The sequence below is a fragment of the Tachyglossus aculeatus genome, chromosome 14 (genome assembly GCF_015852505.1).
Source record: "Tachyglossus aculeatus isolate mTacAcu1 chromosome 14, mTacAcu1.pri, whole genome shotgun sequence".
NCBI lineage: Eukaryota > Metazoa > Chordata > Mammalia > Monotremata > Tachyglossidae > Tachyglossus > Tachyglossus aculeatus.
The window spans coordinates 2,747,491-2,773,011 of record NC_052079.1 but is presented as its reverse complement, the minus strand read 5'-3'; the positions used below and the strand labels follow the sequence as shown (position 1 = coordinate 2,773,011).

Below are 25,521 nucleotides of genomic sequence, written 5' to 3'. Positions count from 1 at the left end.
CATAGTAAGCTTACAGTTTTTAAATCAATGGAATTTGGGCGCTTAAGATGAAAGATCCTCTAGGCTGTAAGCTCACTGCGGTCAGGGACCCCGTCTACCAACTCTGTTGTACTCTCCCAAGCGCTTAGTACAGTGCTCTGCACACAGTACGCGCTCAATAAATACGGCTGAATGAATGATAGTATTCCCTGCCCTTAGGGAGTTTACAATCTAGAGGCTATGCTCGTGTTCCTGTCCTTTCCAATCTTTCCAATCAATCAATCGTATTTATTGAGCGCTTACTGTGTGCAGAGCACCGTACTAAGCGCTTGGGAAGTACAAGTCGGCAACACATAGAGACATTCCCTACCCAACAGCGGGCTCACAGTCTAGAAGCTTTCCAAAGACAAAGCTGCCTCGGTTCGTCAGAGGATATTCTGACTGTGAAACAGAAAGCTAGGAAGAAAGAAAAAAAAAGAGCAGGCAGGAATCAGTTATTAACATTTTATTTGAACCATTACAGGCATATGCTTAGCAAAGACTGCGTAAATTAAACATGCAATATGGCTAGCAGAGACTGAACGGTGATAAGTAAGTGGAGTCAACTGTTGGGACTGTTAAATAACCACATAAAACTGTTGAGATTCACTAGGCTGGCCCGCAGCGTTGGAAAAGCCTCCTGCCCGGTTTGTGATGGCAGAAAATAACAGCGAGTGATCAAAACACATAGGTCTGACCCACAGCTCCCAAAGGAAATCCAACCTTTCCTTTGCCGTCCTAAATCAACCTCAGAAGGATCGGTTGGCTCTTGGTACAAAGTTCGGCATGACCAGGAAACCGACTGATCCGAGTTCCTTGGCTCGAGGAGATTTAGCTCGGGGCCCTTGATGACCTAGGAGATTCCAAGTTATTTACATTTTTCTTAAATACAAAATGAGATTCGACTCATTGAGACGCTTCTTCACGACACGCAAAAGGCTCAAATACCAGAATCCAGTATCGTCGACGTGACCCACCGGGCCGGGTCGTCATAGTATTAAAAACATTTACGAGTAGTTACAACGCGCGACTTGCTTTCTAATCCACCAAATAGCAGTATTCAAACTTTTATGAAAATAGCAGAGCACCTCGAGTCCACTTCATGAATTCCTGATCCACGCAACTCGTGGGTTTTAAAGGGAAGCCGGCAATTTCGAGAAGTTTAAGAGCTTAGACAAAGGTGGGGGAAGAAAAAAGAGAGCGGGCTCTCAGCATTTAAAAGTCACCGGGAAAATAGGTTGGTAATGTGTTCTCCAAACTGGACGTTTTAAATCAATTTCAGACCAGGGTACACCTAGTCTGGTTTAAAAAAAGTCAATCCTATTAGAATTATAATTCTCCCACATATTTCGTAATGACGCTCTCTTCAACCCACGGGCGTTTTAAGCCAACTTGAAACCCGACGGACGTTAGGCAAGAATGAAACTAACGATTTGCTGATTTTTTTCCAAACACATTCACGAACCAGTCGTCAGAACATTTTGGAACTAAAACACCAAAAATCCCCCCTCCACAAAAAGCAAAAAAGAAACTTTCCAGGCCGTAGCGTAACTTCCTGGCATAAGCCAAGCTGAATGGAAGTCAAACGGTGACTTTCTCGGCCCTGTTGGATCTCACCTGTCCTGTCGGCTCCACTGAAACCTGCTCAGCATCTAAAGCGGTGCGGATTTAAGAACCCGGCGTGCCGAATGCGATGTCTATAAACCTTGGGGAGTTACCGTGTTTCTATCGACCTGGATTAACTGGCTTCCAAGTAACCCGAGGCCCTCGGTCTCCTCACAGTTGGAGATGCTGAGAGGAAGGAGGAAACTGAGGGTCGGAGGGCCCGAACTGACTGAAATACCTAGGAGAAATGTTGTGGTGATTGGTCCAGGGTAACAGCGGTAAAAACACAATCTAGGAGATGCAACTGTAGAGACATTTAGGTTGTGCAGTGAGATGAAAAGGTAAACGTAAATACGGCAACCATGACGAAAGCCCTCTACTCTCCAAAGGAATCCTTGGCACTGCTCTAGATGACATGAGAGGAAACCAAAGGATCACTAAAAACATTGACACACTAATTCCTCTTATTTCTGCGAAGTAAATTAATGGACAGAAAATACATATTTCCTTCACTAGTAGTACTGTGCCGGTATGGAATGTATTTTCCACTCAGGGAGGTGACAGACCGGATATCCTCAAAAAAATCCCAGAATCAAAGTCATCCGCTGACCTCAAGCGATTCCACAAAGCAGTGGAATAAGTTATTCTATCACATTGGCGGGGAGGAAAAGAAAATATAAAATAAAGAATCTTTTCCACATTTAACAGAAGTCAAATGCTTGTTCTCTTCCTCTATGACCCCTAGTGCAGCAGACTTCGTGAACGGAGCACACGCGCTTTGAGAGTCTTCCTTCTAGACTGTAAACTCGTTGTGGGCAGGGAATGTGTCCGCTCTATTGTGCTGTCCTCTCCCAAGCGCTTAGTACAGCACCCCGCACACAGTGAGTGCTCAATAAATACGACACTGAGCACCTGAGAGTAAGATTTCCGACTGTGAATCGCGGGAGCTTTGGGACACGGAGCGTTTGAATTGGCAAGATGAAAAATGATCCCGATCCGAAGCCCGTCCTTTTTGGCGATGAATAGAAATCCCCTGGTCCTCTATTCGGACTGGCCCTCATCTCCTCGACGTGCCCACTTTTTTAAAAGCCGGTGGCCATTTTTTAAAACGTCTGCGGCTGGACTGACGATAAACCTCTCAACTCGCCTGCTTTTGAAAAGTGGGCCCGCAATTTATAAAACTTATTCATTTCGAATCTCTGCTCTCCAGTAGGAGTTCATTATTCTGGAGTCCATCTGACCTGACAACTCCTACAAGTCCAACACGATCTGGTATCTAGCAAGGCGGGTGGTTTTCCTACAAATAAAAGGGCAGGCTTTAAAAATCGCTGTTTTCTCGGGAGCCTGCCCCGTAGACTGTAAAACTAGTTGTGCACAGGGAACGTGGCTACCCACACTGTATGTTGTTGTCATCACCCACACGATCCGGAGTTCTGGCAGTGTAAATTCAGGTGAGATTAAAGCTAACGAGTCAAAGGCACAGTATTAAAAGGTTTAAAACGCCTAGAGTTCACAAATGGCAAGGTTAGGAAACGGGCTCATCTGAGGAGATACTTTTAAACTTCTTGAGGGGGGTAACATCTGGACGGGACTTAGCCACCTCTGCCTTGTGGCGTCAAAGCCTCCCTTGAATTTCTACAAGTCTAAGACGCAATTTCCTACAAGAAGAGAACCTAATGGTCATATCACTGTCCCCAGGCAGACATCTCTAAGATTCAAAGTGGAGTCACCTGATGACTGGAGATTAGAGAAACAGGATTAAGGAAATCGGAGCGGCTCTGCAATCATTGAAAAAAAGCAGCTCACGATACCGCGAGTCAAATGTTTAACACTATCGTCGGCTCCAAGTGGGGTCGGTGGAAACCTTAACTCGATGGGTTTCACGAGTTTAATACGTATCGCTTGGCTATTAAATTGAGAATATCCAGTATGTGTCCAAAGGAGGTTTTCGTCGCTCATCACGAGCTAATTCCCACTTCCCAAAGGCAACGGTAAACAGGAACATGTGAAATTTATGTTCTAAAAATTGGTCTCAAAGAGTGCAAAATGTCCCTGCAGAGAAGTATTCCATTGGACAGTTACAAATATTACGAAAACAAAAACAAACAAAAAGACCACTTCACAAAGTTTCATTACTTCAAGGAGAGTGTGTCTCCTCCTTGGTACAAACTTTGCACAATTGGAGAATTATTCTTAACTGCAGGAAACCGAAAAAAAAAAAATACCCAAAACAACTGTAAATAACAGTGCATTTTTAGGCATAAATAAGTATTTATGTCTAGTTCCAGTAAGGTCAGGTTAGGACATAAAGACTTGGAGTAATGCAGAAATTTGCTTTTAGTGGAAAAAGCCCAGTTTCTCCCGTAACCATTCTTCAGTTAAGTCTTCGGTATTTCGGATTTCAAATACCTGAAGAGAAGGACAGTGTGGGTCATTAACGATGAGACAGGTAAGGAGTTTATGCGACGGTACTTTCAAACACTATCGAAAGGCAGGGAAGCAGTGTGGCCTAGCGGGAAGAGCCCGGGTCCAGGGATGTCAGAGGACCGGGATTTAATTTTGGCTCTGCCACTAGTCTGCTGCTTGACTTGGAGCAAGTCGCTTCAATTTTCTGTGCTTCAGTAACCTCACCTGCAAAAAGGTGGTTCAATAACCATTCTCCCTTGGGACGGCAAGTTCCATGTGGTACACGGACTGTGCCCTGCCTGGTTATCTTACTTCTACCCCAGTGCTTAATACCACAATTATAACTGGAGATTGAGTCTCACGCTTCCGACCAAGACAATAATAATAACAGTATTTGTTAACCGCTTTCTATTTGCCAGGCACTGTACTAAGCGCTGGAGTGGGTACAAGCAAATTGTGTTGGAAAAAAAGAGGGAGAGGGAGAGAAAAAAAACAGCGGGAGAGGGAGGGAAAAAAACAGCGGGAGAGGGAGGGAAAAAAACAGCGGGAGAGGGAGGGAAAAAAACAGAGGGAGAGGGAGGGAAAAAAACAGAGGGAGAGGGAGGGAAAAAACAGAGGGAGAGGGAGGGAAAAGAGAGGGAGAGGGAGGGAAAAGAGAGGGAGAGGGAGGGAAAAGAGAGGGAGAGGGAGGGGAAAAAAGAGAGGGAGGGAGGGAGGGGAAAAGAGAGGGAGGGGGAAAAAGGAGGGCGAGAGGGGGAAAAAGGAGGGCGAGAGGGGGAAAAAGGAGGGCGAGAGGGGGAAAAAGAGGGCGAGGGGGGGAAAAGAGGGCGAGGGGGGGAAAAAGAGGGCGAGGGGGGGGAAAAAGGGCGAGGGGGGGAAAAAGGGGGCGAGGGGGGGAAAAGAGGGCGAGGGGGGGAAAAAGAGGGCGAGGGGGGGGAAAAAGAGGGCGAGGGGGGGAAAAAGAGGGCGAGGGGGGGAAAAAGAGGGCGAGGGGGGGAAAAAGAGGGCGAGGGGGGAAAAAGAGGGCGAGGGGGGAAAAAGAGGGCGAGGGGGGGGAAAAAGAGGGCGAGGGGGGGGAAAAAGAGGGCGAGGGGGGGGGAAAAGAGGGCGAGGGGGGAAAAAGAGGGCGAGGGGGGGAAAAAGAGGGCGAGGGGGGGAAAAGAGGGCGAGGGGGGGGAAAAGAGGGCGAGGGGGGGGAAAAGAGGGCGAGGGGGGGAAAAAGAGGGCGAGGGGGGAAAAAGAGGGCGAGGGGGGAAAAGGAGGGCGAGGGGGGGAAAAGAGGGCGAGGGGGGGAAAAAGAGGGCGAGGGGGGAAAAAGAGGGCGAGGGGGGGAAAAAGAGGGCGAGGGGGGGGAAAAAGAGGGCGAGGGGGGAAAAAGAGGGCGAGGGGGGAAAAAGAGGGCGAGGGGGGAAAAAGAGGGCGAGGGGGGAAAAAGAGGGCGAGGGGGGAAAAAGAGGGCGAGGGGGGAAAAAGAGGGCGAGGGGGGAAAAAGAGGGCGAGGGGGGAAAAAGAGGGCGAGGGGGGAAAAAGAGGGCGAGGGGGGAAAAAGAGGGCGAGGGGGGGAAAAAGAGGGCGAGGGGGAAAAAGAGGGCGAGGGGGAAAAAGAGGGCGAGGGGGGAAAAAGAGGGCGAGGGGGGGAAAAAGAGGGCGAGGGGGGAAAAAGAGGGCGAGGGGGGAAAAAGAGGGCGAGGGGGGAAAAAGAGGGCGAGGGGGGAAAAAGAGGGCGAGAGGGGGAAAAAGAGGGCGAGAAGGGAAAAAGAGGGCGAGAGGGAAAAAAGAGGGCGAGAGGGAAAAAAGAGGGCGAGAGGGAAAAAAGAGGGAGAGAGGAAAAAAGAGGGCGAGAGGAAAAAAGAGGGAGAGAGGAAAAAAGAGGGAGAGAGGAAAAAAGAGGGAGAGAGGAAAAAAGAGGGAGAGAGGAAAAAAGAGGGAGAGAGGAAAAAAGAGGGAGAGGGTGAAAAAGAGGGAGAGAGAAAAAAAGGGAGAGAGAAAAAAAGAGGGAGAGAGAAAAAAGAGGGAGAGAGAAAAAAGAGGGAGAGAGAAAAAAGAGGGAGAGAGAAAAAAGAGGGAGAGAGAAAAAAAGAGGGAGAGAGAAAAAAAGAGGGAGAGAGAAAGAACTGGCAGTAAGGACTCAAGAATCAATATAATCCTCGCAGTGATTTTTCTTTTGGGAGAAAATGAGGCTCGGGAGTCAAGTCAAACATTCCCGGTGAACCTACCTTTGTAAGTTCAGCTGTCTGAACCAGTTTATTCTTGCTTCCAGCGTACATCATCTGTTGCTCCGGCTTACAGCCTGCAGGTGGGAGAGAGCAGTTTGGAGAAGTTGGGGTCGTGAGAAGTAAGGTGGAGGGAAACGGGGGAGGGAAGGGTCGCTCCAGTGCCACGATCACATTCAGAGATTTCCCGTTGGCTCTGGGGAGGCTGGGGCCCAAAAGCCCAAACTCAAGCTGAAATCAGGGACTACTGATGCAAAAAAAAACCCCAAAACCAAAACTAAAACAAAGAAAAAGGCACGTCGCCTGGTTTTAATCTAAACTGTAGGTCAGCGGAAATGAAGACAGTCAGAGTGGGGCTGTCTTCATAAAAATCATAGTCAACAATAACTCACTGACCCCCCGCTCCCCCCCGCCCTATTCTTAGAGTTTAAGTTGATCTGGATTTTGGACCGTTTTCCAGATTTGATCAAAACTTCTACATAGGATGGAAACAGTAATGTGAAAATTTCCACAAGAAGGGGGAGAGTCAAACCATGAAATTTAATGAGAGCTTACCAGATGCAGAACACTGTACTAAGCACTGGGGAGAGGACCACAGTTGGTAGAAACAATCCCTGCCCCTTAAGGAGCTGATCATCTAATAATAATAATAATTATGGTATTTGCTAAATGCTTAATATGTGCAAACCACTGTTTAAAGCGCTGCGATGGATACAAAGTAATCAGGTTGGACACTGTCCCTGTCCCACGGGGGGCTCACAGTGTCAATCTCCACTTAACAGATGAGGTAACTGAGGCCCGGAGAATAATAATAATAATAATAATAATGGCATTTGTTAGGCGCTTACTATGTGCAAAGCACTGTTCTAAGCACTGGGGAGGATACAAGGTGATCAGGTTGCCCCACATGGGGTTCACAGTCTTCATCCCCATTTTACAGATGAGGGAACCGAGGCACAGAGAAGTTAAGTGACTTGCCCAAAGCCGCACAGCAGACAAGTGGCAGGGCTGGGATTAGAACCCGTGACCTCTGACTCCCAAGCCCGGGCTCTTTCCACAGAGCCACACGGCGTATAGTAGGTTTTTGCCTTAAACTCCTCAAACGTCCTCATTGCAGGGCAGTTGCTTAAACCCAGCCAACACCCTCTCTGGATGTTGGGAAAAGAGGCCATTAAAGTTCACAATCAACTCATTGACAGACCCCTCCCTCCCAGACTGGACCCATATGCCACATGGTCGGGCTATTTTGTGACATCCAAATGTCACAAAAAAAGAGAGGAAAAAGGAGAGGGAAAAAGAGGGAGAGGGAAAAAGAAGAGGGAGAGGGGGAAAAAGAAGAGGGAGGGGGGAAAAAGAGGAGGGAGAGGGGGAAAAAGAAGAGGGAGAGGGGGAAAAAGAAGAGGGAGAGGGGGAAAAAGAAGAGGGAGAGGGGAAAAAGAAGAGGGATAGGGGAAAAAGAAGAGGGAGAGGGGGAAAAAGAAGAGGGAGGGGGGAAAAAGAAGAAGGAGAGGGGAAAAAGAAGAGGGAGAGGGGGAAAAAGAGGAGGGAGAGGGGGAAAAAGAAGAGGGAGAGGGGGAAAAAGAAGAGGGAGAGGGGAAAAAGAAGAGGGAAAGGGGGAAAAAGAAGAGGGAGAGGGGAAAAAGAAGAGGGAGAGGGGGAAAAAGAAGAGGGAGGGGGAAAAGAAGAGGGAGGGGGGAAAAAGAAGAGGGAGGGGGGAAAAGAAGAGGGAGAGGGGGAAAAAGGAGAGGGAGAGGGGGAAAAAGGAGAGGGAGAGAGGGAAAAAGAAGAGGGAGGGAGAAAAAAGGAGGGAGGGAGGAAAAAAGGAGGGAGGGAGGAAAAAAGGAGGGAGGGAGGAAAAAAGGAGGGAGGGAGGAAAAAAGGAGGGAGGAAAAAAGAGGGAGAGAGGAAAAAAGAGGGGGAGAGGATAAAAGAGGGGGGGAGGATAAAAGAGGGGGAGAGGATAAAAGAGGGGGAGAGGATAAAAGAGGGGGAGAGCATAAAAGAGGGGGAGAGCATAAAAGAGGGGGAGAGGAAAAAAGAGGGGGAGAGGTCGGGCTATTTTGTGACATCCAAATCAGAGGATGTGTGTTCTAATCCCGCCTCCGCCACGTCTGCTGTGTAATCTTGGGCAAGTCACTTCTCTGTGCCTCAGTTCCCTCATCTGGATAATGGGGATTAAGACTGGGAGCCCCATGTGGGGCAGGGACTGTGTCCAACCTGATTAACTTGTATCTACCCCTGAGCGTAGAACAGGGCTTGACACATACTAAGAGCTTAATAAAAACCATTAAAAAAAACCAAACGCTAGATTGTAATGTCCTTGAGATCAGGCATCCTGTCAATGAACTCCAGGTGCTCTCCCAGGTCTCTAGTGGGTGCTCAATAAATAGTCCTGACTGTCTGACTGGTTGATCTAATCCATCAAAAAAAGTTGGGAAGTGGTGGTTCACTATTCCTGAACCAGGAATAACAGTGCTGAGCGACACTCTCCTTGGGAAGACCTTGGAACCTCACTGGCTGATGAGGAGTTGGACCCACTGTTGGGTAGGGACTGTATATGTTGCCAACTTGCACTTCCCAAGCGCTTAGTACAGTGCTCTGCACACCGTAAGCGCTCAATAAATACGACTGATTGATTTCCCCAGAGGCCTCTGATGGATATCCTCAGCACTTCGAGTTAAATGGCGGGGCGTCGGGGGGAGGGATGTAAAAAATGAAGAAAGAGCCACGGGCAGGAAACAAAATAATAATTCAAAGCCTTCTAACGATCTAAGAAACCAAGTAATTCAAAGCCTTCTAATGCTCTAGTTCAATACTGTAATAAATACTACCGTTCCTTTTGGGACAAAAGTGGTAATACCAATGCCAATAGTTAACGTGCTGATCATCATCATCATCATCAATCGTATTTATTGAGCGCTTACTATGTGCAGAGCACTGTACTAAGCGCTTGGGAAGTACAAATTGGCAACAAAACGAATGAATTAAAAAGATGAATTAAAAAGATATCAATCAGTGGTATTTCAGCCCTTACTATGAGTAGAGCACTGTACTAAGTGCTTGGGAGGGTAGAATACAGCAGAATTAGCAGACACGTTCCCTGCTCATAACTAGCATAGCGAGTATTCAAATAGTCACAGTATCGTGGCTGAATATTTGGCCTTTTTTGTTTAATTATAGAACCTAGGGACCATGCTTAAAGAAACAAAACACACACACTTTCAATCAATCAATCAATCGTATTTATTGAGCACTTACTGTGTGCAGAGCACTGTACTAAGCGCTTGGGAAGTACAAGTTGGCAACATATAGAGACAGTCCCTACCCAACAGTGGGCTCACAGTCTAAAAGAGTAGTAGGAAGTGTACTCACTTTAGTAGGAAGGATCATCATCATCAATCGTATTTATTGAGCGCTTACTGTGTGCAAAGCACTGTACTAAGCGCTTGGGAAGTACAAGTTGGCAACATATAGAGACAGTCCCTACCCAACAGTGGGCTCATAGTCTAAAAGTGGAGTGGAGTCTATAAGGATGTCTCCCAAGATTGAAGGAATTCAACATGCTCCACATCAGTTCCATAACATGCCAACGTGTACTTCCCGAGCGCTTAGTACAGTGCTCTGCACACAGTAAGTGCTCAATAAACACGATAGAATGAATAAATGAATACCATTCAGCACAAGAACCAACTTTATCAGGAATATGTGCGATGTACCGCTGTGCTGTACTCAACCAAGCGACTAGTACACAGTACGTGCTCATGATTGACCTCATTGAGAAGCAGCGTGGCTCAGTAGGAAAGACCACAGGCTTTGGAGTCAGAGGTCATGGGTTCAAATCCCGGCTCTGCCAATTGTCAGCTGGGTGACTTTGGGCAAGTCACTTCACTTCTCTGGGCCTCAGTGACCTCATCTGGAAAACGGGGATGAAGACCGTGAGCCCCCCGTGGGACAACCTCATCACCTTGTAACCTCCCCAGCGCTTAGAACGGTGCTTTGCACATAGTAAGCGCTTAATAAATGCCGCTATTATTATTATGATGATTATTTGAGAGTCACATAGCAGAGTCATGAAGCCTACTCCCCAGCAGAACCAGAGAAGACAAAGTACAGTGCTCCGCACACGGTACGCGCTCAATAAATACGACCGCCGGATCTCATCCGACAGTCCGGTGGGCTAATCGCGAAGCTACTCACCGACGGGGCTGGAGAAAATAAAGCACAAGGGATATGAAACTCTCCCATCGTCGTGTTGGTATTTATAGCTATAGACAATGAAGGTTTTTCTCAAGTTAAGAAAAGAGAATAGAAGCGGCTATATATTTGAACAAGACTTTTAAGCAGTTTGAGAGATCATGAATGGAAGATATGCACATTTAAAAAGAATCTAGACGCTTGCGGATGTGTGATCAGAGAATCACAGTCTATTTCTAGACTGTGAGCCCACTGTTGGGTAGGGACTGTCTCTATATGTTGCCAACTTGGACTTCCCAAGCACTTAGTACAGTGCTCTGCACACAGTAAGCGCTCAATAAATACGATTGATTGATTTAAGGACCGGTAACCATTCCAACCAGCTTGGAGAGGTTAATATTTTCTGCCATAAGATACTTATGTAGATAATCCTTTGTGTAGTTGCCAGAGTTTTCAGTAATGAGCTAAGAAAAAATTGCCTGGGTTCATTCATTCATTCAATCGTATTTATTGAGCGCTTACTGTGTGCAGAGCACTGTACTAAGCGCTTGGGAAGGCCAAGTTGGCCACATATAGAGACGGTCCCTACCCAACAGTGGGCTCACAGGCTAGAAGGTGGGCTCCCAAGATGGGGGGAGATCTTCTCGGCAGTAGAATGCAACTGGACGCAGCATAGCCTAGTAGAAAGATCCCAGGCTTGGGAGTCAGAGGACGCGGGTTCTAATCCTGACACCATCTGTCTGCTCCGTGGCCTCGGACAAGTCGCTCCACTGGGCCTCAGTTCCCTCATCCGTAAAATGGGGATGGAGACCGGTGAGTCCCTTGGGAGACAGGGGCTATATCCACCCTCATTAGCTTGTATCTACCCTAGCACTTAGTACAGTGCCTGACACATAGTAAGTGCTTAAATATCGCTTTAAAGTAATGTTGGAAAAAGTGGGGATTTCTTAAAATTTCCTGCGGACCGAAAGCTCGTTGTGGGCAGGGAATAGAGGAGCAGCGTGGCTCAGTGGAAAGAGCCCGGGCTTTGGAGTCGGAGGTCATGGGTTCTAATCCCAGCTCTGCCACTTGTCAGATGTGTGACTTTGGACAAGTCACTTCACTTCTCTGGGCCTCAGTTGCCTCATCTGGAAAATGGGGATGAAGACTGTGAGCCCCCCTCGTGGGACAACCTGATCACCTTGTAACCTTCCCAGCGCTTAGAACAGTGCTGTGCACATAGTAAGCGCTTAATAAATGCCATTATTATTATTATGTCTGTTAAACTGTACTCTCCTAAGCGCTCAGTACAGTGCTCTGCAGCCAGTAAGCACTCAATAAATACCATTGATTGACAGCAAAGCCTCAGAGGCAGCCACGCTAAGCTCGTCTCAAGACGGTAACTCGTCCCTAGACTGTAAGCTCACTGTGGGCAGGGGATGTGCCTACTTATTGCTCGACTGTCCTCTCCCCAAAGTGCTTAGTACAGTGCTCTGCAGCCAGTAAGCGTTCGATAAATACGACTGACAAAGCGACAGCATGGACCCTTATCATCATCATCATCAATCGTATTTATTGAGCGCTTACTGTGTGCAGAGCACTGTACTAAGCGCTTGGGAAGTACAAGTTGGACGTTTAGAGAGCTGTGGGGATGGGGGAGTGGTTCGAAATCCAGTGGTCAGCACTTGGGCCATGAGGAGTGTAAAAAACTCCCCCTTCAGCCACCGTGTACCACGGCCGCTTCCGTATTCAACATCGTCCGTGGGCTTTTATTGTTTCAGTTTTCCTTCCCCGTCCGCCCTTTTGGGGTTAGATCGGCTGCCAGGGAGACCTGTCGAATCCCAGCGTTCAGTACAGTGCTTCACACAGAGTAGGAGCTTCGTCAACGCTGCCGAATGAACGAGGACCGCTCACTTCAAATTCAATCAATCAATTGTATTTATTGAGCGCTTACTGTGTGCAGAGCACTGTGCTAAGCGCTGACTCAGTCCGCTCGAAAAGGGAGGAGCCACGGAGCCTTAGCGGATAAGGCCCAGGATTGGGAGTCGCAGGGACCTGGGTTCAAATCCCGGCTCTGCCTCTGGCACTTAACTTCTCTGTAACTCAGTGACCTCATCTGAAAATAATAATAATAATATTTGAAAATGAGGATTAAGACTGTGAGCCCCATATGCGACGGGGACCGCATCCAACCCGACCGGCTTGTATAAATAAATAATAAATAATGATGGCATTTATTAAGCGCTTACTATGTGCAAAGCACTGTTCTAAGCGCTGGGGACGTTACAAGGTGATCAGGTTGTCCCACGGGGGGCTCACGGTCTTCACCCCCATTTTCCAGGTGAGGGAACTGAGGCCCAGAGAAGTGAAGTGACTTGCCCAAAGTCACCCGGCTGACAATTGGCGGAGCCGGGAATCGAACCCGTGACCTCTGACTCCAAAGCCCGGGCTCTTTCCACCGAGCCACGCTGCTTCCCTAGCTTAGCTTAGCTTCCGCCCCAGCGCTTAGTACAGTGCCTGGCACGTAATAAGCACTTAAATACCACAGTTATTATTATTCTCTGGGCCTCAGTTTCCTCCTCTGATATATGGGGAATAAGACTATGGGATCCAACCGGATAAATTTATATCTAACCTCGTGCTTTGTGAACTCGGGCAAGTACCAAAAAAAAAAAGAGAGAGAGAGAAGAAAAAAAGGATATCGAGGCTGTCGCTCGGGTAGCTCGTCTTTCAGTTCATCAGGCGATATTCCCTGGGAATAGAATGCAAAAATCAGTTGGGAGAACTTTTTTTCCCCCCCTTTAAAAACTCATGGGCTGGTAGAGAAATACCCTAAAAGAACACCCCCAACAGATTCGCTTTCGGGTCAAGGAAGATCTGCTTGCGCTTAGTACAGTGCTCTGCCCCCAGTAAGCGCTCAACAAATACGACTGAATGAATATTGAACTGAAAACCAGTCCCAAACAGATCCAGTTCAAACGAACTCTGTCCCTGAATCCCAGGACTTGGGGGATAGGTCGTTTATCACATCAACATCTGACAAAAATGTGTCTTGATTTGGGCAGTCAGATGGGAAACAGCGTGGTCTATAAGAAAGAACCTAAGCCTGGGGGTAAGAAGGATCTGGGTTCTAATCCCAGCTCCACCACATAATAAATAATAATAATAATGGTATTTGTTACGGGCTTCTGTGGGTCAAGCACTGTTCTAAGCACTGGGGTAGACAGAAGCTAACCAAGGTTGGACACATCCTTGTCCCACGTGGGGCTCACAGTCTTAATCCCCATTTTACAGATGGGTAACTGAGGCACGGAGAAGCGAAGTGACTTGCCCAAGGTCGCCCAGCAGACAAGAGGTGGAACCCGGATTATCAATCAATCAATCGTATTTATTGAGCGCTTACTGTGTGCAGAGCACCGTACTAAGCGCTTGGGAAGTACAAGTTGGCAACATATAGAGACGGACCCTACCCAACAGTGGGCTCACAGTCTAAAAGGGGGAGACAGAGAACAAAACCAAACATACTAACAAAATAAAATAAATAAAATAGATATGTACAGGTAAAATAGAGTAATAAATCTGTACAAACATATATACATATATACAGGTGCTGTGGGGAAGGGAAGGTGGTAAAATGGGGGGGGATGGAGAGGGGGGCGAGGGGGATTAGAACCCAGGTCCTAATCTCTACCCACTAGGCAACGCTGCTTCCCCACCACTTGTCTGCTGAGTGACACTGGGAGAGTCACTTCGCTTCTCTGTGCCTCAGTTTCCTCATCTGTAAAATGGGGATTGGATCCTGCTCCCTCCAACTTTAATAATAATAATAATGATGGCAGTTATTAAGCGCTTACTATGTGCAAAGCACCGATCTAAGTGCTGGGGAGGTTACAAGATGATCAGGTTGTCCCACGGGGGGCTCACAGTCTTCATCCCCATTTTACAGATGAGGTAACTGAGGTCCAGAGAAGTGGTGACTTGCCCAAAGTCACCCAGCTGACAAGTGGCAGAGCCGGGATTTGAACCCATGACCTCTGACTCCAAAGCCCATGTTCTTTCCACTGAGCCATGCTGCTTCTCAAGCTCCTTGTGGGCAAGGACTGGGTCCATCTTGATTATCTTGAATCTACCCCAGCGCTTAGTACAGTATAGAGAAGCAGCATGGCTCAGTGGAAAAGAGCCCGGGCTTTGGAACCAGAGGTCATGGATTCAAATCCCGGCTCCGCCAATTGTCAGCTGTGTGACTTTGGGCAGGTCACTTCACTTCTCCGGGCCTCAGTTGCCTCATCTGGAAAATGGGGATGAAGACTGTGAGACCCCCGTGAGACAACCTGATCACCTTGGAACCTCCGCAGCGCTTAGAACAGTGCTTTGCACATAGTAAGCGCTTAATAAATGGTCATCATTACTACTACAGTGCCTGGCACATATAAAAGTGCTTGACCATTACCACTAGAGAAGCAGCGTGGCTCAGTGGAAAGAGCCCCGGCTTTGGAGTCAGAGGTCACGGGTCCAAATCCTGGCTCCGCCACTTGTCAGCTGGGTGACTTTGGGCGAGTCACCTCGCTTCTCTGGGCCTCAGTTCCCTCATCTGGAAAATGGGGATGAAGAATGGGAGCGCCCCGTGGGATAACCTGATCGCCTTGTAACCTCCCCAGCACTTAGGACGGTGCTTTGCACATAGTAAGTGCTTAATAAATGCCATTATTATTATTATTATTATTAAAAGAGAAACATAGATTAGCGGGCACTTCCCCAGCTCATCATCATCATCAATCGTATTTATTGAGCGCTTACTATGTGCAGAGCACTGTACTAAGCGCTTGGGAAGTACAAATTGGCAACATATAGAGACAGTCCCTACCCAGCAGTGGGCTCACAGTCTTCGGAAAGAAGCGTTAAGTCTCGCTCACGAACAACAGTCCAAATAAAATCAAACAATGACTCTCCCCGCCCCTCCACTCCTTATTGAAGGCCCATCTTTTAGACTGTGAGCCCACTGTTGGGTAGGGACCGTCTCTATATGTTACCAACTTGGACTTCCCAAGCGCTTAGTACAGTGCTCTGCACACAGTAAGCGCGCGCTCAATAAATACGATTGATTGATTGATCTCCTCCAAGAGGCCTTCCATGACTAAGCCCTCCTTTCCCCTTCTCCCAATCCCTTCTGTGTCACCCTGACTTGCTCCCTTTATTCATCCCCGCTCCCAAAACTTATGTCCGGATCTATCACTTACTGTAATTAACGTCCACCTCCCCCTCTAGTCTGTAAGCTCGTGGTGGGCAGGGAATGTGTCTGTTATACTGTCGCGTTGTCCTCTCCTAAACGCTCAGTACAGTGCGAGCTCAATAAATACGACTGACAGAAAAAAAAAAAAATTACACAGCTCAACAGAAGCACTTAGAACAATGCCTGGCATATAGTAATAATGCTGGCATTTGTTAAGCTTAATACAGTGCTCTGCACACAGTAAGCGCTCAATAAATATGTGTCTGTTATACTGTCGTGTTGTCCTCTCCTAAACACTAAGTGCAGTGCGAGCTCAATCAATACGATTGACTAATCGTTTTTTTTTGGGGGGGGGGGTTGCTTTTTAATGGTATTTTATTTTGTTGGTTTGGTTTGGTTCCCTGTCTCCCCCTTTTAGACTGTGAGCCCACTGTTGGGTAGGGACTGTCTCTATATGTTGCCAATTTGTACTTCCCAAGCGCTTAGTACAGTGCTCTGCACATAGTAAGCGCTCAATAAATACGATTGATGATGACTAATTAAAGAAAAATTACAGCTACGTACACTCCCCCTTCTAATAATAATAATACTAATGATGGCATTTGTTAAGCGCTTACTATGTGCAAAGCACTGTTCTAAGCGCTGGGGGGGATACAATGTGATCAAGTTGTCCCACGTGGGACTCACAGTCTTAATCCCCATTTTTACAGATGAGGGAACCGAGGCTCAGAGAAGTTAAGTGACTTGTCCAAGGTCACACAGCAGACTTGTGGTGGAGCCGGGATTCGAACCCACGACCTGACTCCAAAGCCCAGGCTCTTTCCACTGAGCCGCTCTGCTTCTCTAGACTGTGAGCCCGCTGTTGGGTAGGGACCGTCCCAAGATGTTGCCAACCTGTACTTCCCAAGCGCTTAGTACAGTGCTCTGCACACAGTAAGCGCTCAATAAATACGACTGAATGGATGAATGAATGAACAAGTGCTGTGGGGGAGATGAATAAAGGGTGCAAGTAAGGCAGGGTGATGGAAAATGGGCTCAGGCAGCGCATGGGGGGAAAACGTGCATGTGATCATCATCAATCGTATTTATTGAGCGCTTACTGTGTGCAGAGCACTGTACTAAGCGCTTGGGAAGTACAATTTGGCAACATATAGAGACAGTGGGCTCACAGTGCCTTGTAGACGACACCTATTACGGTTAGAAAAATGTCCCCAAAAGCAGCAGCAGTAACGCAATTTGGCAGCCAATTCCACCAACCTGATGCTCTTCATCCACTACCACCAGCCTTTTCTCTTTGTCGATCTTCACTAGAATGAAAACACAACGAGTGTCAGAGAAAAAAATAAATAGTCATTAAGCGCTTACTATGTGTCAGGCGCTGGGGGAGATGCAAGTTCTTGTCCTCCATGGGACGTTTGTCCCCAATTTCCAGGTGAGGGAACTGAAGCCCAGAGGGAGTGACTCGCCCGGGTTCGCGTGGCAGATCCGGGATTTGAACCCAAGACCCGGGCCTGTGCTCTAGCCACTAGGCCACGCTGCTTCCCAACTGGTCCCTGGCTCCCATCCCGTCCCTCTCCTTAGTGGCTCCTAATTATAAAAATCCCATCAAGGAGAGCCTGTAGGGATCAGATTCCTGGATGACTTGGCCTTCGCTTTCCCGCAGTGGCTCGCTTCGTTTACGTGACGTTTCTTCATCGCGTTTCGACCGACGCTTCCGCTACGGGACACTTTATCTCTGGCCTCCCAACTGCTAATAATAATAATAATAATAATAATGGCACTTATTAAGCACTTACTATGTTCTAAGCGCTGGGGGGGGGGGATACAAGGTGATCAGGTTGTCCCACGTGGGGCTCACAGTCAATCCCCATTTTACAGATGAGGTCACTGAGGCTCAGAGAAGTAATAATAATAATAATGATGATGGCATTTATTAAGCACTTACTATGTGCAAAGCACTGTTCTAAGCGCTGGGGAGGTTATAAGGCGATCAGATTGTCCCACAGCGGGCTCACAGTCTTAATCCCCATTTTACAGATGAGGGAACTGAGGCTCAGAGAAGTTAAGTGACTTGCCCAAGGTCACATAGCAGACATGTGGCGGAGCTGGGATTCGAACCCATGACCTCTGACTCCAAAGCCCGGGCTCTTTCCACTGAGCCATGCTGCAAAGCACTGTCCTAAGCGCTGGGGAGGTTACCAGGTGATCAGGTTGTCCCAGGGGGGCTCACAGTCTTAATCCCCATTTTGCAGATGTGGTAACTGAGGCTCAGAGAAGTTAAGTGACTCGCCCAAGGTCACACAGCAGACATGTGGCGGAGCTGGGATTCGAACCCAGGACCTCTGACGCCAAAGCCCGGGCTCTTTCCACTGAGACATGCTGCAAAGCACTGTCCTAAGCGCTGGGGAGGTTACAAGGTGATCAGGTTGTCCCACGGGGGAGGCTCCCAGTCTTCATCCCCTCTGGGCCTCAGTTCTCTCATCTGTAAAATGGGGATGAAGACTGGGAGCCCCCCGTGGGACAACCTGATCACCTGGTAACCTCCCCAGCGCTTAGAACGGTGCTTGGCACATAGTAAGCGCTTAATAAATGCCCACAGTCTTCATCCCCATTTTACAGATGAGGGAACTGAGGCTCAGAGAAGTGGAGTGATTTGCTTTGGAGTCAGAGGCCGTGGGTTCAAATCCCGGCTCAGTTGGGTGACTTGGGGGAAGTCACTTCCCTTCTCTGGGCCTCAGTTCCCTCATCTGTAAAATGGGGATGAAGACTGTGAGCCCCCCCCCGTGGGACAACCTGATCACCTGGTAACCTCCCCAGCGCTTACAACAGTGCTCTGCACATAGCAACATTTCTAGACTGTGAGCCCACTGTCGGGTAGGGACCGTCTCTATATGTTGCCAACTTGGGACTTCCCAAGCGCTTAGTACAGTGCTCTGCACACAGAAAGCGCTCAATAAATACAATCGAATGAATAGAAAGCGCTGAATAAATGCTATTATTATTATTATTATTATTATTATTATTATTATTATTATTATTACCGGGCCACGCCGCTTCTCTGACAGAAGCGAGAGTCGCGGGGGAGACGCACCACCTTGGCACCGCGTCGGCCGGGACTTTAGCTTACTTATAATGGCGGCGTTGTTGGTCTCTTTGCGGAAGCGAAATTTCCTCAGTTTCTCCACTAGATCTTCGGCAACATCACAGACCACCAGGGACTCGCTCTGGAAAGAGGCGGGAGGACGGGGGAAGAAAAGAGTCTTAGTCCAAGCGCTTAGTACAGTGCTCCTGCACACAGTAAGCGCTCAATAAATACGATTGATTGATTGATTGGACACCTAATAAGTCACTTATTAGGGGAAGCAGCTTGGCTCGGTGGCAAGAGCCCGGGCTTGGGAGTCAGAGGTCGTGGGTTCAAATCCCGGCTCTGCCACTTGTCAACTGTGCGGCTTTGGGCAAGTCGCTTCACTTCTCTGGGCCTCAGTTCCCTCATCTGGAAAATGGGGATGAAGACTGGGAGTCCCAAGTGGGACAACCTGATTACCTTGTATCTACCCCAGCGCTTAGAACAGTGCCTTGCACATCATCAATCGTATTTATTGAGCGCTTACTATGTGCAGAGCACTGGACTAAGCGCTTGGGAAGTACAAATTTGCAACATATAGAGACAGTCCCTACCCAACAGTGGGCTCACAGTCTAAAAGCACATAGTAAGCGCTTAACAAACACCAACATTATTATTATTATTATAAGAGCAGAGGCCATGGGAAGCAGCGTGGAAAGAGCCCGGGCCTGGGACTCAGAGGACCTGGGTTCTAATCCCGGCTCCGCCGCTTGGCTGGGTGACCTGGGGCACGTCGCTTAACTTCTCTGGGCCTCAGTTCATTCGTCTGTGCTCCTTCCTGACGGCGCCTGGCACGTAGAAAGTGCTTAATAAAATACAAGCAGCGTGGCTCAGTGGAAAGAGCCCGGGCTTTGGAGTCAGAGGTCGTGGGTTCAAATCCCGGCCCCGCCAACTGTCAACTGGGTGACTTTGGGCAAGTCACTTCACTTCTCTGGGCCTCAGTGACCTCATCTGGAAAATGGGACACCGCCACTTGTCCATTGGGTGAGTCACTTTGCTTCTTTGGCTCTCATTTACCTCATCCGTAAAATGAGGATTAAGGCTGGGAGCCCCATGGGGAACAGGGACTGCGTCCAGTCTGATTAGTTTGTATCTGTCAGGCGCTTAGTACAGTGCCTGGCACACGGGAAATGTTTAAATACCTTAAAAAAAAAAAAAGGCAGCCCCAAACTGCTTTTAAAGACAACGACATTGCAAGAATCACACTGATAGGTAGCAGGTGAACGGGGCTGAAAGGAATGTCCAACCACTTTTAAGATGATAATAATAATAATAATGGCATGTATTAAGCGCTTACTACATGCAAAACACTGTTCGAAGCGCTGGGGAGGTTACATGGTGATCAGGTTGTCCCACGGGGGGCTCACAGTCTTCATCCCCATTTGACAGACGAGATAACTGAGGCCCAGAGAAGTGACTTGCCCAAAGCCACACAGCTGACAACTGGCAGAGCCGGGATCTGAACCCATGACCTCTGACTCCAAAGCCCGGGCTCTTTCCACTGAGCCACGCTGCTCGCTCATGTGAGCAGGCCACTGTAGTAAGTGCTCAGGAGAGTATAATAGAGTGCTTAGTACAGTGAGAAGCAGCGTGGCTCAGTAGGAAAGAGCCCGGGCTTTGGAGTCAGAGGTCATGGGTTCAAATCCTGGCTCTGCCCATTGTCAGCTGGGTGACTTTGGGCAAGTCATTTCACTTCTCTGGGCCCCGGTTACCTCATCTGTAAAACGGGGATGAAGACTGTGAGCCCCCCGTGGGACAACCTGATCATCTTGTAACCTCCCCAGCGCTTAGAACAGTGCTTTGCACATAGTAAGCGCTTTAAAAATGCCATCAGCATCATCATTTGGACAGGTGTCAAGTCGTCAGAATAAACAGAAATAAGGCTAGATTCATTCGATCATTCATTCAATCGTATTTGTTGAGCGCTTACCGTGTGCAGAGCACTGTACTAAGCGCTTGGGAAGTCCAAGTTGGCAACGTGTAGAGACGGTCCCTACCCAACAGTGGGTTCACAGTCTAGATGCACATCATTAACCTGTATATATGTATATCACCTGTATATATGTATATATGTTTGTACATATTTTTTTTACTCTATTTATTTATTTATTTTGCTTGTACATATCTATTCTATTTATTTTATTTTGTTAGTATGTTTGGTTTTGTTCTCTGTCTCCCCCTTTTAGACTGTGAGCCCACTGTTGGGTAGGGACTGTCTCTAGATGTTGCCAACTTGTACTTCCCAAGCGCTTAGTACAGTGCTCTGCACATAGTAAGCGCTCAATAAATACGATTGATGATGATGACGACTGACAAAATAAATAAATAATAAAATAATAGTAATAATAATAATTAATAAACAAAATAAATAAACAATATAATAACAATAATTTATGATAATAATTAATAAACAAAATGAATAAACGATAAAACAATAATTTGTGATAATCAATAAACAAAATGAATAAATGATAAATGATAATTCATGATGATTAATAAACAGAATAAATAATAATGATAAAATAAATACTGAGCGCTCAAATACGACTGAATGAATGAACACATTTCACGCCCCACATGGGGCTCCCAGCCGACGCAGGAGAACGGACGAGGACGCCGAAGCCCAGAGAAGCGAAGCGATTTGCCCAAGGTCACACCACAGACAAGGGGCGGAAGCGGGATTAGAACCCAGGTCCCGAGACTCCCAAGGCCGGGCTCTTTCCACCACGCCACCCCTGAGACAATTTGCCGTTCCTCCGGGGAACTTGGGCACTTTCAGCTGGAGTCTTTGGAAGTCGCTTGGCTTCCCGGGAGCTGGCAGGCACACACTTTTCCTCATTTTTTTCCGGGAAGAAAGGCCCTTTTATTTGGAATTCACTGGGTCGCTCCAGGCGGGTCGGGGCAAATTCCATCTGAGCTTAAAAAGGAAGCTTTCTTGGCGAGATTCCTCACTGGGTCTTTTCCCCCCCGTCCACCCAGCAGCTGCAGCATTCCTCCCAGCAACTGCGGAGCCTGCTAATAAGAACAGTAATTGTGGTATTTGTTAAGCGCTTACTATGTGCCAGGCACTGTACTAAGCGCCGGAGTGGACACAAGGCGATCGGGCTGGACACGGTCCCTGTCCCGCACAGACCTCACACCCATTTTATAGATGAGGGAACTGAGGCCCAGAGAAGTGAAGTGACTCATTCATTCATTCAATCGTATTTATTGAGCGCTGACTGTGTGCAGAGCGCTCGACTAAGCGCTTGGGAAGTACAACTTGGCAACATATAGAGACAATCAATCAATCAATCGTATTTATTGAGCGCTTACTGTGTGCAGAGCGCTGGACTAAGCGCTTGGGAAGTACAAGTTGGCAACATAGAGACAGTCAATCAATCAATCAATCGTATTTATTGAGCGCTTACTGTGTGCAGAGCGCTGGACTAAGCGCTTGGGAAGTATAACTTGGCAACATATAGAGACAATCAATCAATCAATCGTATTTATTGAGCGCTTACTGTGTGCAGAGCACTGGACTAAGAGCTTGGGAAGTACAAATTGGCAACATATAGAGACAGCCAATCAATCAATCAATCGTATTTATTGAGCGCTTACTGTGTGCAGAGCACTGGACTAAGCGCTTGGGAAGTACAAGCTGGCAACATAGAGAGACGGTCCCTACCCGACAGTGGGCTCACAGTCTAGACTCGCCCAAGGCCTAACAGCGGACAGGTGGCAGAGCCAGGATTAGAACCCATGACCTCTGACTTCGAGACCCAGGCTCTGGCCACTGTGCCAGGCTGCCTCCCGCAATCTGGTCAGAATAATAATAATAATTATGGTATTTGTTAGTGTGGCTCAGTGGAAAGAGCCCGGGCTTTGGAGTCAGAGGTCCTGGGTTCAAATCCCGGCTCCGCTGCTTGTCAGCTGGGTGACTTTGGGCGAGTCACTTCACTTCTCTGGGCCTCAGTTACCTCATCTGGAAAATGGGCATGAAGACTGGGAGCCCCCCATGGGACAACCTGTAACCTCCCCAGCGCTTAGAACAGTGCTTTGCACATAATAAGCACTTGATAAATGCCATTATTATTATTCTCTGTGCCTCAGTTCCCTCATCTGGAAAATGGGCATGAAGACTGGGAGCCCCCCGTGGGACAATCTGATCATCTTGTAACCTCCCCGGTGCTTAGAACAGTGCTTTGCACACAGTAAGCACTTAATAAATGCCATTATTGTTATTATTCTCTGGGCCTCAGTTCCCTCATCTGTAAAATGGGGATGAAGACTGTGAGCCCCCCGTGGGACAATCTGATCATCTTGTAACCTCCCCGGTGCTTAGAACAGTGCTTTGCACACAGTAAGCACTTAATAAATGCCATTATTGTTATTATTCTCTGGGCCTCAGTTCCCTCATCTGTAAAATGGGGATGAAGACTGTGAGCCCCCCGTGGGACAATCTGATCATCTTGTAACCTCCCCGGTGCTTAGAACAGTGCTTTGCACACAGTAAGCACTTAATAAATGCCATTATTATTATTATTCTCTGGGCCTCAGTTCCCTCATCTGTAAAATGGGGATGAAGACTGGGAGCCCCACGGTCACCTTATATTTCCCCCAGCGCTTGGAACAGTGCTGGGCACATAGTAAGCGCTTAACAAAATCCATTATTACTGTTATTAGTTCACTTTTCTGGGGCTCAGTGACCTCACCTGGAAAATGGGGATGAAGACTGTGAGCTCCCCCCTTCCCTTGGGGCAACCTGATCACCTTGTAATCGCCCCGGCGCTTAGAACAGTGCTTGGCACATAGTAAGTGCTTAACAAATACCATTATTATTATTATTATTATTATTATTATTCTCTGGGCCTCAGTGACTTCACCTGTAAAATGGGGATGAAGACTGTGAGTCCCACGTGGGACAACCTGATCACCTTGTAATCTCCCCGGCGCTTAGAGCAGTGCTTGGCACATAGTAAGCGCTTAACAAATACCATTATTATTATTATTCTCTGGGCCTCAGTGACTTCACCTGTAAAATGGGGATGAAGACTGTGAGCCCCACGAGGGACAACCTGATCACCTTGTAACCTCTCCGGCGCTTAGAACAGTGTTTGGCACATAGTAAGCGCTTAATAAATACCACCATTATTCTTATTATTAGTCTCTGGGCCTCAGTTCCCTCATCTGTAAAATGGGGATGAAGACCGTGAGCCCCACGGGGGACAACCTGATCACCTTGTATCTACCCCAGTGCTTAGAGCAGTGCTTGGCACATAGTAAGCGCTTAATAAATGCCATTATTATTATTATTATCATTATTGGAAGACTTATTTATTTATTTTACTTGTACATACCTACTCTATTTATTTTATTCTGTTAGTATGTTTTGTTGTCTGTCTCCCCCTTCTAGACTGTGAGCCCGCGGTTGGGTAGGGACCGTCTCTATGTGTTGCCAACATGTACTTCCCAAGCGCTTAGTCCAGTGCTCTGCACACAGTAAGGGCTCAATAAATACGATTGATTGATTGATTGATTGATTTGAAGTTCAAATTGGGGAGGGGCGGCCCCTCACTTACCATCTTCCCGGTGCAGCTGAGGGATGGAGGGAAGGAGGAATGAATGGATGGATGGATGGATGGATGGATGGATGGATGGAGGACCAGCCGCCCCTTCCCCAAAAACGTGCTGCTGCTGCTGCTGCTGCCTCTCCCGGGCCCCTTTAAGAAGAGATTAGCTGCTACCGCCAGTCCTTCCGGTCCCGGCGGCTCGGCGGGGCCGCTCCCAGCCAATCAGGAGGGCCCACTCCGCAGGGCTTCACCCCTCAACCAATCCGGAGAGGCCACTCCGCAGGGGCCGCCCCCTCCCAACCAATCAGAAACGGCCGCCCGCCCGCCAATCCGGAGCGGCCACTCCGCAGGGGCCGCCCCCCCAACCAATCAGAAGAGGCCGCCCTCCCACCAATCCCGAGGGGCCACTCCGCAGGGGCCGCCTCCCAACCAATCAAAAGGGGCCGCCCGCCCACCAATCCCGAGGGGCCACTCCGCAGGGGCCGCCCCCCAACCAATCCGGAGGGGGCCTCCTCCCGACCAATCAGGAGAGGACAATCAGCAGGGGCCGCCTCCCCCAACTAATCATCAGAGGAGGCCGCCCCCAACCAATCAGAGGGGCTGACCTCCCACCAATCACGAGGGGCCACTCCGCAGGGGCCGCCCCCCGAACCAATCAGAAGAGGCCGCCTCCCCCTTTACTAAGGAGGAGCCTCCCTCCGACCAATCAGGAGAGGCCAATCTGCAGGGACCGCCCCCAACCAATCAGGAACGGCCGCCCGCCCGCCAATCCGGAGGGGCCACTCAGCAGGGGCTCCCCCCAACCAATCAGAAGAGGCCGCCCGCCCACCAATCCGGAGGGGCCTCCTCCCGACCAATCAGGAGAGGCCAATCCGCAGGGGCCACCTCCCCCAACCAATCAGGGGGGCCGCCCTCCCACCAATCCCGAGGGGCCACTCAGTAGGGGCCGCCACCCAACCAATCAAAGGAGGCCGCCTCCCCCTCTAATCCTGAGGGGCCTCCCTCCGACCAATCAGAAGAGACCATTCCGCAGGGACCGCCCCCAACCAATCATCAGAGGAGGCCGCCCCCAACCAATCAGGAGAGGGCCGCCCTCCCACCAATCCGGAGAGGCCAATCCGCAGGGGCCACCTTCCCCAACCAATCCCGAGGGGCCACTCTTCAGGGTCCGCTCCCCAGCCAATCAGAGGAGGCCGCCTC

At 48.5% G+C, this 25,521-nt stretch overlaps 1 protein-coding gene across 1 annotated transcript; it reads right to left on the bottom strand.

The window, feature by feature from the left end:
• Positions 1–469: 469 nt before the first annotated feature.
• Positions 470–24,361, bottom strand: GMFB (glia maturation factor beta). The gene is made up of 7 exons (XM_038756324.1): positions 24,331–24,361; positions 18,773–18,869; positions 16,903–16,952; positions 13,118–13,167; positions 10,440–10,522; positions 6,246–6,319; positions 470–4,032 (listed from the first exon to the last, which is right to left on the bottom strand). The coding sequence occupies exons 1-7, from the start codon at positions 24,331–24,333 to the stop codon at positions 3,961–3,963; spliced, it is 429 nt and encodes a 142-aa protein (XP_038612252.1). The 5' UTR covers positions 24,334–24,361; the 3' UTR covers positions 470–3,960.
• Between the last annotated feature and the right edge of the window lie 1,160 nt (positions 24,362–25,521).

What these genes read in the sequence shown, in the direction of transcription:
- GMFB (XM_038756324.1), bottom strand. An exon ending in TAGTGGATGAAGAGCATCAG is followed by an intron (nt 13,168 to 16,902) that starts GTTGGTGGAATT and finishes TTCTATTCCCAG; the next exon opens with GGAATATCGCCTGATGAACT. An exon ending in CTACCCGAGCGACAGCCTCG is followed by an intron (nt 10,523 to 13,117) that starts ATATCCTTTTTT and finishes CTTGAGAAAAAC; the next exon opens with CTTCATTGTCTATAGCTATA.